At 40.9% G+C, this 15,396-nt stretch overlaps 1 protein-coding gene across 1 annotated transcript in view; it reads left to right on the top strand.

The window, feature by feature from the left end:
* The window catches only part of ESR1 (estrogen receptor 1), a 288,535-nt gene extending 279,089 nt beyond the window's left edge, over positions 1-9,446 (top strand). The window contains exons 8-9 of the mRNA XM_056853656.1: positions 5,631-5,814; positions 9,014-9,446. Coding sequence (XP_056709634.1) covers positions 5,631-5,814; positions 9,014-9,248 — 419 coding nt within the window. The 3' untranslated portion in view covers positions 9,249-9,446. The remainder of the gene's footprint in view (positions 1-5,630; positions 5,815-9,013) is intronic.
* Positions 9,447-15,396: the final 5,950 nt, after the last annotated feature.

Consider the following 15,396-nt stretch of genomic DNA (forward strand, 5'->3'; position numbering starts at 1 on the left):
GTGCAATCTCTAATGTCCCTTTCCTGAGGCTCTTCCAGCATTCAAGAGATCAGCAGGCAGGGATAGATCAAAAACCACAGTAGTGAGGGAACCGGGCACTTTCACTGCGAGAGGAACTGGTCTACTGCTAGAGCAGGGATTTATAAATCTCATGCCTTGGAGCACACAAATCCTGGAATCTTGGCAATTCATGCATCTCCCATAATGGCATGTTTGTACAACATTTCCTTTGGTGAAACCAGAGACTTGCTGCTTCAGGAGCATACCAAAAGCATGAGAATGGGTTGCCTGAGTGCTTCACATACACCCTTCAAGTTCTTCCTGTAACAGGTACCTTTACTTACCTTAGATATAAATTTCTGTAAATACAGCCTTGGCATTTACTTTTGGCTCTACAGCATCACATGCTTCACTCATGTTCAGTGTGTTATCTGCTCTAATCCCTAAGTCTTTCTTGACTAGGGCAACTAACTGGTCCATTTTATACTTGTTAGTTTGATGTTCCTTTCTGATGCGTAGCATGTTAGACAGCTTAATTGAATTAACCTTCTATTCTTATTAGCCTATTTTCTGTGAATTAAATCAAAGAGCAGACTGGCTGGTGTAGTCAAAGCAACAGGCACCAAAAATTATTGTGGCATCAGCATTCTGTACAGCATCTGCAGGAGGCCCCTCTTTGTATAAAGAAACCATAATTCGTGTGCATGCAATCGCACGGGTGACTTTAGCTGAGGACGATACAGATCAGCCTTTACGAATCTTGTATTTTGAAAAACCTTGCTAGACACAGAGCAATCATGGAAAACAAAGTAAGCATATGAATACTAAGGGTGATGTGAACAAGAAGAATCACATGCAAAAGATAGAGAAAGAAGGGAATGTGAATATATAGGTACCTTTAAATGCATCAGTGTATGGTAAAAGTAAAGGTCCCCTGTGCAAGTACCAGGTCATTCCTGACCCATGGGGTGATGTCACATCCCGACGTTTACTAGGCAGACTTTGTTTGCGGGGTGGTTTGCCAGTGCCTTCCCCAGTCATCTCCCCTTTACCCACAGCAAGCTGGGTACTCAGTGTATGAGGACCAGGTTAACTGCTACCTTATTCTTGCAGTAGTTACTTCTCCCTGTTGAGTTACCATAGTCTTACTGTAAGGTAACATTGAGCCTAATCTGCTTCACAAGATTATTTTGAGGATAAAGTGGAGGAGGGAAAATACACCACCCTGAGCTCCTTGAAGGAACAGCAAGATAAAAATGTGCATAATAAATACTGTATTTTTCGCTCCATAAGACGCACCTGACCATAAGACGCACCTAGTGGTCTGGGTGCCAGGTCCCCCTAGTTTTAACCCTGCAGCTGTAAACATAGCAGTTTCAGAGTCACTGATAGGATGGAGAAACTTTTGAAAAAATATAACCTACAAACAGTGTTTAAACCCACCAAGAAAATACAACAGATGCTACGATCAGCAAAAGACAAAAGAGATCCCCTCACCTCTGCAGGAGTATATCGTATACCTTGCAGCTGTGGACAAGTTTACATCGGGACAACAAAACGCAGCATACAAACAAGGATAAAAGAACATGAAAGATACTGCAGACTTGGCCAACCTGAGAAATCAGCACTGGCTGAACATGGACTGACACAAACAGGACACAGGGTCTTATTCCAAGACACTGAAAGACTGGACAATTCTACCAACTATTTTGTCAGATTGCACAGAGAAGCCATTGAAATTCATAAACATCAGCACAACTTTAACAGAAAAGAAGAGAGTTTAAGAATGAATAAGGCTTGGCTTCCTGTTCTGAAAACCTCCAGACTAACAAAGACTACAGTCAACAATAGCCATGCAGATTAGCTTTGGATTTCACACATTAACAGATCACTTCAGGATACAATGGTTCCATATTAACATACCACACCCTCATTAGCACATTATCTTGATAGTTACAGGACAATGATTAGCACATTACCTTTGATACTTATTGCAGGACAATGATTCAGCTCAACCCAACCCCTTTCTGACTATATATTACTCTTCCTACACACTTGACACTGAGAGACACTTTCCTTCAGTGTTACTGCTCTGAAGGTGCCTGCCACAGCTGCTGACGAAACATCAGGAAAGAAAATACCAAGACCACGGTTACACAGCCCGGATAACCCACAAGAACCAATGAACTCTGACCGTGAAAGCCTTTGACAATATTATGTCTACTGCATCCCCCTGATCCAGCAAGGTAGTAACCTTCTCAAAAAAGGAGATAAGATTAGTCTTACATGACTTATTCTTGAGAAACCCGTGCTGCCTCTTAGTGATCAGATCCATCCTTTCTAAATGCTCAAGGACGGAATGTTTGATGATTTGTTTGAACACTTTTCCTGGTATAGAAGTCAAGCTGGTGGGTCAGTAGTTACCCGGATCCTCCTTTTTCCCCTTCTTGAAGATGGGGACAACATTTGCCCGCCTCCAGTCTTCTGGTACCTCACCTTTGCCAAGACTTTTAAAAAATAATGGACAGAGGTTCCAAAATTACATCTGCAAGTTCTTTGAGTACCCTTGGGTGCGATTCGTCTGGCCCAGAGGATTTTGTTTCATTTAAAGAAATGTGTTTGTGCATTACCCCAATGCCAATTCTAGGCTGCAAATCCCTTCCCTCATCACATGTTCTGTTTATGCCATGCTGAGCACCACTTCCCTCACGAGAAAAAACTGAGGAAAAGTAGGAATTGAGGAGTTCTGCCCTCTCTTCATCTCCTGTTACAATTTCACTTTCCGGGCTTATCTTGTCCTTGTTCTTACTCCTACTCTGTACATAGGAAAAGAGCCCTCTTTTGTTGCGTTTAGCATCTCTCGCTAGCCTAAGTTCATACTGACCTTTAGCTTTCCTAACACTCTCCCTACAAGCACTAGTTATTTGTTTATGTTCCTCTTTGGTTATAAGGCCCTCCTTCCACTTCCTACATTTTTTTTTAATTTCTCAACTCTTTTAAAAGCTGTTTATGGAGCCACCCTGGCCTCTTCAGACTCCTCCCATTTTTCTTTCTCATAGGAATGGTTTGGGATTGTGCCTTCAGTATTTCATTTTTAAGAAATGCCCACCCTTCTTGAACTCTCTTCTCCTTAAATATTTCCAACCATGGGATTCTACCTAGCATAAGGTTAAGTTTGTTAAAATTTGCTCTTTTAAAATCCAACCTATATGTCTGACTACATACAGGTTTTCCTTTCCCCAAGATTGTAAATTCCAAGAGTACGTGGTCACTTCTACCCAGGGTGCCTACTACTTTAACCTCATCGACCAGTTCTTCCCTGTTGGTGAGAATCAAGTCTAAGATAGCAGACCTCGTTGTTTCCCTGTCCAGGAATTTATTGGATCTTGCATTTTTAGCAGCGTTGGACTTCCAACAGATATCTAGGTCATTAAAATCTCCCATGACCACCATGTCCCTTCTCTTTGAGAACTTTGTGATCTGGTCTAGGAGCGTATCATCCCTCTGCCTGGTTTGGTGGTCGATAGCAGACCCCCACGAGAATATCACGATTATTTCTTATTCCTTTTATGTTTACCCATAGAGTCTCGACTGCACTACCATGCTCAGATTCATGTACTTATGAATAAGTATTTACATTTCTTCACAGTCCTCTTGTATCATTGCCTTTATTCTTTGGCCTGTTTTAATGCACTACCAATGTGGTGGTGGTGGTGGTGGAAAGTGCTATCAAGTCACGGCTGACTTATGGCGACCCCATAGGGTTTTCAAGGAAAGAGACGTTTGGAGGTAGTTCGCCATTGCACATTGCGACTGGCCCAAGATCACCCAGCAGGCTTCTTATAGCGGAGTGAGGAAACAAACCCAGTTCCACAGATTAGAGATCGCCGCTCTTAACCACAAAACCATGCTGGCTCACCAATATGGTAGGTTTACCAATATTCCACATAGATAAAGGAAGTGCCCATATGGGTCTCAGGTGCTCAAAACCCTGGTACATTTTTTCTTTCCATGCAACCTCTAGGACAGTTTAAGAGCTTCTTTGATAACCCTCTTCTTGCAATATTGCTCAGCCATTCAGATGACTGGTTAATCTCCTGCCTGGGTTGAAAACTGTAATACTCTTATTGTTGCTAAATACATCTTAGTAGCTCTAAAAATCTGTGTTAACGCCATTTCCTCAGCCTTGAAACAACCAAGAAGTCAACCTGATGTCTAACTTGGAGTCCTTATGGATTTGAGTCTATGCTACTTTTAAAAATTTGTATATCTCTTTTTTATTTTTATTTTTTTAATGCTGGGTCTCTTGTTCTTGAGAATTTTAACCCAATCTTTCTTAGGTCATTTACGCATGGTCGCTGTCACCTCCTTTATTCCCTGTTTCAGCCAGGATCAAAGTAACCTGGGTTGAGGGAAATTGTTTGCATTGGCTGGAATGATCAGGGACGAAACTGTGTGCTAATCAAACCATGAATACAGAAAAGCAGTCTCCCAAGCTCAAATCAAGTCCCACCCCTTTAAATGCTGCTCTGAAATTGGCTTACCTTGCGAGAGAAGATCTCCTTCCCCCCAGACCCAACTTCCACATAAAAAGCATTTTAAGAACAAAACGCAAAAAATTGAGCAATCTGAAAGAAGGGGGGCAGGGGAGAAATCCAAGCCTCATTTTTAAAAAGCCTTTCTTTTGCTCAGAAAGAGCTCCAAGGTAGCAGGACGCAGGAAGCACTTGAATCCCTCCCTCTTTACACACTGCTTTGTGATTGGCTGTGTGAGAAGCCAAGCTTCTGTGCTTCCCCTGTTTGGCTTTCTTCATTTAAGAAGATCCCCAGATCAGAGAGGTTTTGTCCATGTGGGACAGGGGATATTGAAACCATCGAACATGCACTGATATGTTGCCACAAAGTTAGATCAAAGCTTATTTCCCCCCTGCTTGGTAAATTCCCTGATGAGTCAGTTGAGCTTTTGGCAAAGAAGCTCCTATTAGGAGAAGACCCTCAGCCTATGCTCCAAACTGCCAAGTTCTGCGCTGTGCTATTAAAATACGCAGAGCTTTATTAGAGAATGATTGTTAGAATATTTTACAATTTTATCAATTTTAATATGATAATTTTAACCAGGGGTTGTTTTTATTGACCTTACACCTTTATATATATGGGCAGTCTGTGATTCTGCAGTGCAAAACTATTGTGTCTGGAAACTTTGATGTGTTGGCACTTGATTGGTCAGTCGGCCGTATTAATAAACTTGACTTGGCTTTCTTCATGCTGCCTTGAAGAGGGGTTTGGGAAAGGGTGGGGTGAAGCTCAACCCGAGAAAGTTGTATGCTCGCTCAGTGATTCTGGAATGAGCCAGGAGGAACGGTTTAATTCGGGCCAGAAAAGGAATGGGAAAAGCTGGGTTCATTTTGCGTTGAAACAGGGTTGAACCGACAAGGAATGAGGTAACGTGCGTTCAGAAAAAATTGTTCCTGGCGGAAACAGGGAATAAAGGAGGCTACAATGACCATACGTAAATGCCCTTATACTGTCTAAAAGCCAATGTACTATGTAGACTGTTTGAATAAATGGAATGGACTGTAACCACTACACCATACTGGTGCCACCGCCCTAATATTTTCTCTTTTCCTACAGGCATCTATACCTTCCTTTCCAGCAGCTTAAGATCACTGGAAGAAAAAGACCATATTCATCGTGTGCTAGATAAAATTACAGACACCTTGACCCATTTGATGGCCAAATCAGGTCTTTCTCTGCAGCAACAGCACAGACGACTGGCTCAGCTTCTCCTCATCCTTTCCCACTTTCGGCACATGAGGTAAGGAAATACACAGGGAATGTCTGGGAGTTGCTGTGCACTTTACAAAGAAGATTTCATAATATGGTACAGCGAATATCGAATCTTGCATATTCACCAATTTTTATGAGGGACCATCGCTGATGAGTTTTGTGAATATCTGAAATTCACCAGTGAATCTTGACAGTAACTTAACTGTGAAAGTCAGCTCTGGGGAAGAGCTGTGGCCAAGCAGAAAGGGGTAGGAAAGGCCTTGGTGTAGTTTACCTTGTAAAGCTGCTGCCAGTCATAGTAGATAATACAGAGCTAGGTGGATTAGTGAACTGATGCAGTTTCATATGTCTGAAGAGTGAAGAAATACATATTCTGAGGAGCATTTACGACATTCACCTGAGATTGTCAGCATTCACACATGCATTCATGAAATTTTTGACATATAGTATAAAATGTCTGGAGGGCCAGATCTATTCCGTGTCTTCCTCACTAGTCGATGAATGTGAAAATTCATAGTGGTTCACTAACCAGCTGTGTCATCTGGTCTCGTTTTGCTATTTCTGTTCTTTCTGTTTCTGCTTTTTTATGTTTCATTGTGGTTCTTTGGAAAGAATCCAACTCAGTTATCTATTTGTTTATTCATTCTCTCTTTCTTTGAATGTTTCTGAACAGCATCCAGAAGTATTTTTCAATGACTTTTAACACATGGGATGAGATTATAAAATGCTGGGGAGTTTTAGCTGTACTGGCACTGACAGACAAAGTAGGGCAACTGAATGAGAGGGTTGCAGGTAAACCAGCCAAGGTGATCTGTGAGCAAAACTAGGTTGTCCACAGCAAACAGAAATGGCTGCCACAGGTGGGAAAGCTCTATAGACAGCACATCTCTAGTAGTGGTATAATGAGCTCTGTTAGCATACAAGTTGAGTCATAGGGCCCAGTTTGGTGTTCCTGTTCATGCATGCATACATAATTGAGTTGTACTTTTTGTTACTAGGACATGGCAGCTTCTCTTTACAGGCTGCAGTATGGAGAATATTGGCTGTGCCTACAGGTTTTGCAGGCCTGCTTGAAACTGGGCACTCAGCATAGTCCTGTTGTTCAGAAATACTAACATTTACAAAACTGTCTGCTTTATTTCTCCATGTTTATTTGTTTTTATTACATTTTCATCCTGCCCTTAATCCAAGGAGTTTAGGATGACACACAGTGTTTTCCCTCCTCCATTTTACCATCACAACAGCCCTGTGAGGTACAATACAATACAATACAATAACCTTTATTGGCGTATGATGTGATACAACAGATCATCCATACAGATAATAAACGGTCAGAGGGAACAAAAACATATTAAAAAGCCATCAATCGTTAGACCTTATCCAATTTGTTTTTTATTATTAAGCTTAAGAAAACAGCTACTTTTTTCAGTTATTTTGGGTGATAAATCATTAAGAAGATGATAGATTTTCAGGGCTTCCGAGTGGCATGATATATTAGCTAAGACAGAATCGATTAAATTGGAGCAGATGACATTATACTGGGGGCAATGAAGAAGGATATGGGAAACCGACTCGATTGAATTTAAGTTGCAAGGACAAAGCCTCGCTGAGTTTCTGGTTTGGTTATATCTGCCAAAAGTAATAGCTGAAAGAAGAGCATTGCACCTAGCTAGTGCAAATTCTCTACGTGTTTGTGGGGCATGTAGGGTAGACAAATAAGGAGCCAGTCAACCAGTAGTTAGGGGAATTTCAAAATTCAAAGGGGAACAAGATTTTTTGGCAAGACTAGCAAGAGTTTGCAATTCAATGTCCAGAATTCTGCGTTTAACTATTTGATATGCACTTGAGAAAGGAAGCATAAATGGATAGGCCCATTAAAATTATTTTACCCATTATACCAGTGGACCATTTGGAGATGTTAGACTCAGACAGCACATGATGTAAAAAGATCCTAGGGTCAGATTGATAATGTATCCGCAGCCGGTACTTGATTGACATAAGCCAGGCTCTTGTTACAATCCTAACAAGGCCAGTTTCTAAGCAAAGGGAGCCCTGTGAGGTATGTTAGACTGAGAGAGAATGATTAGCCCAAAGTCACCCAGTGAGTTTCATAGCAGAGGGGGGATTCAAACCTTTGGTTTCACCAGGCAGAGTCCAATGCCCTAACTCCTACACCCAAGTGACTCTTCCCTTTTGGGTGCCTTGCTTTGTTGCCTTCACTTATTTATTTCAGGCATTTGTATTTTGACCTCAGGAGCTATGGTTTGGAGTGTACAAGTTACTGTACATCTTTGCTACCACCGTTTTCTCTGGGTATGTGTATAGCACATTCAAAATAAAAGTTTTGAAACTAGGCTTGTATTTTAAAATAGAGGCAGGGAAGGAGAAGGCGAGGGGAAATTGGCACTTACAGATTTGCCCAATGCCTGTAGTACCACCAGAACCCTCATCACCACCTACAGCAAGCTAGAGCACTTTGAAAGCATATTTCAGGAATTACGCCCAGCAATGAAAGGTCACACTATGGGAACCTGGAAAACTCACATGAACACATGAAGCTGCCTTATACTGAATCAGACCCTGGGTCCATCAAAGTCAGTATTGTCTACTCAGACTGGCAACGGCTCTCCAGGGTCTCAGGCAGAGATCTTTCACATCACCTACTTGCCTAGTCCCTTTAACTGGAGATGCTGGGGATTGAACCTGGGACTTTCTGCATGCCAAGCAGATGCTCTACAAACTGAGCCACAGCATGCAAGGCACAGTATTACAACAGAGATGAAGTTTATATGGGCAAGAAAGGCACAAAGAACTCTGCATAGTTTTAAATATTTGAAGAGTGTCATGCAGAGATGGCACACATACACACATCAGTAAATTATAACAATCGACTGATCAGGGCCATGGCTCAGTGGTAAAGCATCTGCTTGGCACACAGATGGTGTCAGGTTCCATCCTTGGCCTCTGAGTTAAAAGGATGAAGTTAGCAGGTGATATGAAAGACTCACTGTTAGTCCGAGTAGACAGTTAGACCTTGATGGACCAGTGGTCTGATTCAGTATGAGGCAGCTTCATGTTTTCATGTGTGCTGCCTTTTTCATGGCATCCCAAAGCGAGCCCCTGAGGTAGACTGCTTCACTGTGTTTAGTGGCAGGGTCAGTCAGTCCTAGGAGAAGGAGTTCTCTGTGCAATGATATCTAATTTTGTTTTTAAATGTGACTCTACAGCAATAAGGGAATGGAGCACCTGTACAACATGAAGTGCAAAAATGTGGTGCCTCTTTATGATTTGTTGCTGGAGATGCTAGATGCCCACCGTCTGCATGCCCGTGCCACACGGACCACACCCCAGGGAGAAGAAGAGCCTATGAACCAACTGGCAACCACATCCACATCAACGCATTCCTTGCAGCCTTGCTATGTGAACAAAATGGAAGATGAGAATGAGCAACAAGCAATATGAGAGTCCCCATTTCAAACAGCCTATAGGTTTCTGAGAATCCCATCAGAGAGCTACCTACTTCAGGCTTAGCTGAACTGGTACCATGTGTGTAAGCACTCCAATGCTCACCAATCACCAGTGATCCCCAAAACATTGCTTACTGAGATCCTTAGTGGATGAACATTTATCGTTCTGGATATACTATAAGGATTCAAGGATAATCCTCGGTGCCGTTTGTATGGTGACGCTTGGTAAACCCACTGAAGAGGATTCCTGTAGCAGAATGATAATTTGGGTGCCAATGACCATTTCCTTTCACTCATTTGGGCAAAAATCCCAGCTGAGTTTGAGTAGGTGATGTTTACATGTAAAGTTTATTGGCTGTTAGTGAACCACAAGATTTCTACACAAAATTCACTAAAGACAATAATGTTGAAAATCTTACTCGTCTTTCAGGACCTCACCCAAATAGTTAGCATTTCCTTCTGGGTTTTTCTTCATTTACAAATTGACTGAAAATACAGCTAGATTAATTTTATCTTGTCAGAGAAACTGTTTATGAGAGCTAGAAGTTCTGATTTCAGCAAGAAATCCCTCAAATAACTTTAAGGAATAACAATGGGTACTAGGTTGCCGTGGTACCCCAGTTCTTTGTCCTAGCATTACAGGGCTTATCCTAGTCAAGATGGAGGAGGCAGTTTTATGCTTACATGAGAAATTGTCTGTTGGACAAGATCCAACTCTTTATATCATCTGCACAAATCAAATGGATATATTAACTATGGCCGTCTGATCCAAAGTAAAGGATTTTGATATAAGACGATAGTTGTCTGAGAGTTACCTCTGCACCGACAATTAAAAGAGATCGTAGCCACTGATTGGAATTTTAGTGTAGAACAATTGCATATCACCCAGAATGCTTTTGGGTGGAAATAAATCCTATACATAAACTAATAGACAGATGTAATCCAGTTGATACACTACCTGAGAGATGAATGCTGTGTTTTCCTGTGGCTACGTGTGTTTGTGTGTGAGGGGGAGGGGGGATCATGTGAGAAGGTCTGACATAAGGGCTAGTGGCCCTCAGGGAGGTATTTTCTGATGTGGCTCATCCATTCACTTGATTTTGCCATTTAGATTGGCAATAGAGCAGCATGGGTGCAGTCATAGGAAAAGTGCACCAGGCCTCCTTGGGCATGGGATGACTTGGGCTTTTTTTTAAAGAAAGACGATATCCTAACTATTGTTCTGTTCCAGCCACTGTAGATCTGTTTAATTCAGTCAGTGCTGCATAGATGGGAAATGGTTCAAACCCTTTTGGTAACCTAAGTCATGCCTCCTGGTCGTATTTTATGCTCCCCAGTGTACAAAAATGCAACCGAACTCTGTGTCAAGAAACCACTTGCAGACAAGAAGAGCAAAGAGAGTAAAGAACACTTTGTGTTGCGCTACACCAGAAGTCACAGTTTGCCATTCACCTACGCACAAACAATCCCTAATCAGAGTGGCAAGCATGCTTGGGGGGGGGGGGGCAGAAAGGATTGACATAAGCGAGTGACCTCTTGCTGCTTTCCTTATCTACTGGCCTTCCCCTTTGCCCAGAACCTCCAAAAAGCAGTAAAGCACTAATGTTGTGAATAGTTTTCATCTCGTCTTAATTTAACTGTACGCTCACCAGTGCCTGTATCTCAAGCTTAATTTCCAGTGGCCTTGCTTTTGATTAATGCAGCAAAATATTGGTCTTTCTGTGTATTCAGTATGTTAAAAAAAAAAGTTCTGCTCTGAAATTACCCAAACAACTATTGGGGCCTACTAAGTGCCTTGTCTAAAATTGACATGTTTATTTTCAAGTGCCCATGTCATGGTTTATTTCTGTGTTACTGATACAATCATCTGTATTGCATTGCATAAAGCAAGAAGTAAACATTTATATGGGGCCCATAAGTAAGGTAAGAACCCAGTACTGTCCATTTGTATCATAGTGCTTATAACAGCAGATACAATTCAATGCCCTGTTTTGACAGTGGGATATTTTTAGCTATTCCCCCCCCCCTTTATGAACAGAACTATGCTGCAAGAGCTTCCCCATTCTCTTTGACAGAACTACTAACCCTGCTGAAGGGAATCACAGGGTTAAATACCCGCTAGCGGTTCCTCCATTAAAGAGAGGGGAAGCATTTTCAGGTGCAAGAGCTCCCTGCATTGGAGTACCAACAGAGCTTTGGTTTGGGGGGCAGTATGTACAATAGAAGTAAGCTGTCATATCTAGCAACTGTTGTACTTCTCCCAAACAATAGCCCAAATTATTTAAATAGAGCCAAGCTCATTTTAGTAATTTATGAAGCATTAATTTTAATAGACCTCCTAAAATGGTTCTGGCATGGGATATAACACAGGCAAGTATGCTGGTGGGTGGGGGGGGGGACAGCTTTCACAAGAAACAACAACTGTGATTCTCCATCTTTATCTTTAATCCTTAAATACATATATATCTTTGACAAGTCCAGTTTGGAATTCCAAGGGAGAAATGTGCTGCTTTCTGTTAAATTTGTTAAACTTAAAAAAAAAAAGCTAGATGTCAATATATTGTTTGTTTGTTGAAAGCATCATTTTATCGCTATTACTGAAAGCACCTTAAATAATGTGTATGCTTGTATGCATATAAATACATACATGCCAAGCTCACCTGTCAGACAACTGAATGTATCTGTTCTATTTACCCAGTCAACGGACTAAAACATGAAGTCACATTTCATCTTTATACTTTTCAGCTATCTTCTCTTGTATGCAATCATTGGTGCCTAAGGTTTAGCGATTGTTAGGAATTCCTATTTCATTTAGATTTTTATATTTATGATAGTCAAGCCAGCACTAACTTAGAAAGCCAAGTACTGAATACAAGGAAACTATCCTTTAACAAAGGAAGGACATTTGAGGCAGCTAATTATGCTTTTACCAAAATATTAGTAATATTGTCCATAGATAGTATCTAAGGGAACAAGAATTGTTCTTTTTAGATGTTTGTACTTAAATTTAAAACAACAACAAAAACACTAGAGAAGTATAGGAATTGAAATATGACTACGTGCCAAATCAGAATAGATCTGATTAACTTGCCTTAGCTAATGTCAGTAAAGAGACTTACTGTAGAGAACAAGAAGTGGAAGTAATTTCCCCCTTTTGAGGCCAGTTTCATGATCCTCGATGGGTAACAAGCCATTCTTGTAGTTAGATGTTGTGCACCCTTGCTCAGGAGAACCTCCCCTTGTGGACAGTCACCATCACCCAGTCATCCTCTACTGTGTGGCAGGGAAACGGCTTTCTGCAGGCTCAACCCACCACCAAATGCTGCTAGACACAGAACACAAGTGCCGCTCTGCCTTCTGCATGATAATGGACTAGGAGCAGGGATCTGTGTGGAGCCATGGAGCAGAACAGGCACCATTCAGTGCAGTGCAAACAACCAATTTGCTCTTCCGGAGTGGCAAGCCACGATTTAATGCCAAGGTGGATTTGCATTTTCAACTTATTGCTGGTGGGAATGCTCATCCACATCAAAGTGTCATGTGTTGTACAGGTTACACACAACACTCTTGTGTGTTGGCATCTCTGGAATTAGCCTGTTACGGAAAAGCAACAATTACAGCTGCAGCTCCCTGATGCTTCTGTGCCTGGCAGCTTTTGCCATGGCAAAGGTGATTAACGGATTAATTTGGTGTCCAAACATTTGAGGTGAGGATAGCTCCATTACCTTTTTTTAACATGTTACTAACATTCCAGACCAAGAAGCAGTGCAATTTGCCTAATTTTTCTAGACAATTTCCATTAACATCTCACCATTCGAGAGTTCTCTCCCTGCATGTATTTGTAGACCCAGTCTTGCTCCACTGAAAATCAGCCAGCCCTGACCTAACTATAATAATAAATGAGTCTAAATAATTCCAGAGGTAGAGCCCTTTTAGACTGCTGCAGCCAGCATGACAAATGTATTGTGGCATAAATTCTGGTGAGACAGAACCTACTTCATCAGATGCCTGCAGAACAAACAGCTCTGCTTGGAATGCAAATTCCTGTCCACATTGAAAGATGCACATAGTTAGTGTAGTGGGGCCAAGACAAGCATCAGAATATATACCTTCATTTGTGTTGTTTGCACAACTGGACAACTGGTTCTGATCTCCCTTGATGGATCTGGATGCTAATGTCTTTTTGTAAGTCTTCATTTTATACATACGTTTTTAAAGCTGCTTTTAAACGCCAAGCTAGGAGCCACCTTTAAAGCAAGCAGAGTTTGGGACACTCGAGATCCCTTTTGCAGAATATGTCAGATTAATCAATTGCATTACAAGCTAGCTGGTCTGAAAGCTCTTTTCATGTGTACCGTGACTTTGTGAAGTGAGTCTTCATATCTGAAGTGAGCACTAAGTGAAGACTTGATCTTAATGCAGTGTTTTTAAAGCTACCAGTCCTACCATGTACAACATAGTTGAAGTAGAATTGTAACAAAAAATGTTGGGTACCAAAACACACACGCACACACAGAGTTACATTTTAATTCAAGAATGGGTGTATTTATGTCCTAAATGTTGTTTTGTATGTAATCATTGCCTTTGGAGGGATATTTCAATTTTGCACTGTCCTAAAAGGATTTTTTTAAAAAAAGAAGAGCCTAATCTTTGTTTGCATTCAATGTGCCTCAATTTATATGCTGCCGTGCCGCAAGCCTGTCTCTAGTGGGAATGCTGCCCTGCTGTGCACTTTTTAAAAAATGCGGTGTACTCCATGAACCATCTTGAAGTGCCCATCTAAAAATGATAAAGGGATGCTAGTCAGACTTAACAAGCCACTTTACGTCACCTCATTGTACATATTTTGTTCAATGAAGCTTTTTGTGCACTATGTTACCCTTTCATTGTAAAATGTTTCCTTTATTATGAGACTCGTGCCATAAATGTATTTGGTGAATTCTGCTCTTTTGCTCGTGCTTGTAATAGTGTAATTGATGTCTCTGTTTTATTAGGTATTGCTTTGTTTAGTGAAAGGAAAGGTTAAAAAATATTTTTCTCTTTTTTGCACCTTTGAAAGAATGTTACAAACAACTTCAGAAAAAAAATCAGTAGGATACCTGACCTGTGCAACAATTTTTCAGCTTTGATGTCAAAATAAAACAGTGAAACACAGAACGCTGCGTTTGGTCTGTGTTGACATTAGTAAAATATATTACCTTAAGCACAATTCTAAATGATAATCTTATTTTTGTGTAGCAAAACACTTCCTTTTTCTTGTAGTGTGGAGTATTAGGCATGCATGGACCTCCAGAAATGCAAAAAATAAAGGAAAAATGCACAGGGGTTAATGTGCAGTTGAGACTGAAAAGCATGTGAAGATGATTCCTTAATTTCTGTGGAAAGTAAGTGTGATATTTTGTCACATAACCACCCCAACCCTATTCATGAGCAGGGAAGTCAATATTTAAGTCAGAACAGAGTACGAGAAGGACTTCCCAGTTGCAGAGTACTTATGTTTGGGTCAAAAGGGGATGCCACTTAAAGTCTATGAGATGTGCACAATCAAACTGGGATATATCTGTTTACAACCTTCAAAAGCAATTTTACAATTTTTATGAGGAAAATTGAGGACAAGGTTTTTAAACCACCTTAATTAGAAGTTGCTAAGCCTTTTAGGAGATCAGATAAAATTGCTCCAGAATCGACATCTGCCCCAAGGCCACTTGATGACTGTTTTGCCTTTAGAGGAAGAGGCTGGATTATTGGGACTTATTCTGATATTTGCAAGAATTTTATGTTCATGAAGATCTAGTTTAGAAAACAAACCATTGACTTCAATGCAGCCTGCAACATTTAGCTAGGGATGTGCAGCTCAAAAAATGTTTTTGATTATTGTTTTTTTTGCTCCAGATATCAGGAAGCTGAAAAATACTGGTATTCCTGGTTTCCTAGGTGCCAAATACCTATTTGGTATTTGGATTCAGGTTTTTTTAAAGGTTCCAATATTTGTGGTTCCATTTTTTCCTATGAAGAAACTTTCCAAGGGTGTGGAGGGGCTGTTTTTAAGCTTCTGGCACCAAAATTGCAGCAGACCTTTAAATAACCCCCAAATATCAAGTGAAATGGACCAAAAGGCCCCATTCTATGCCCCCCTGAACAAG

This window comes from Euleptes europaea, chromosome 7 (assembly GCF_029931775.1).
Source record: "Euleptes europaea isolate rEulEur1 chromosome 7, rEulEur1.hap1, whole genome shotgun sequence".
Taxonomy (NCBI): domain Eukaryota; kingdom Metazoa; phylum Chordata; class Lepidosauria; order Squamata; family Sphaerodactylidae; genus Euleptes; species Euleptes europaea.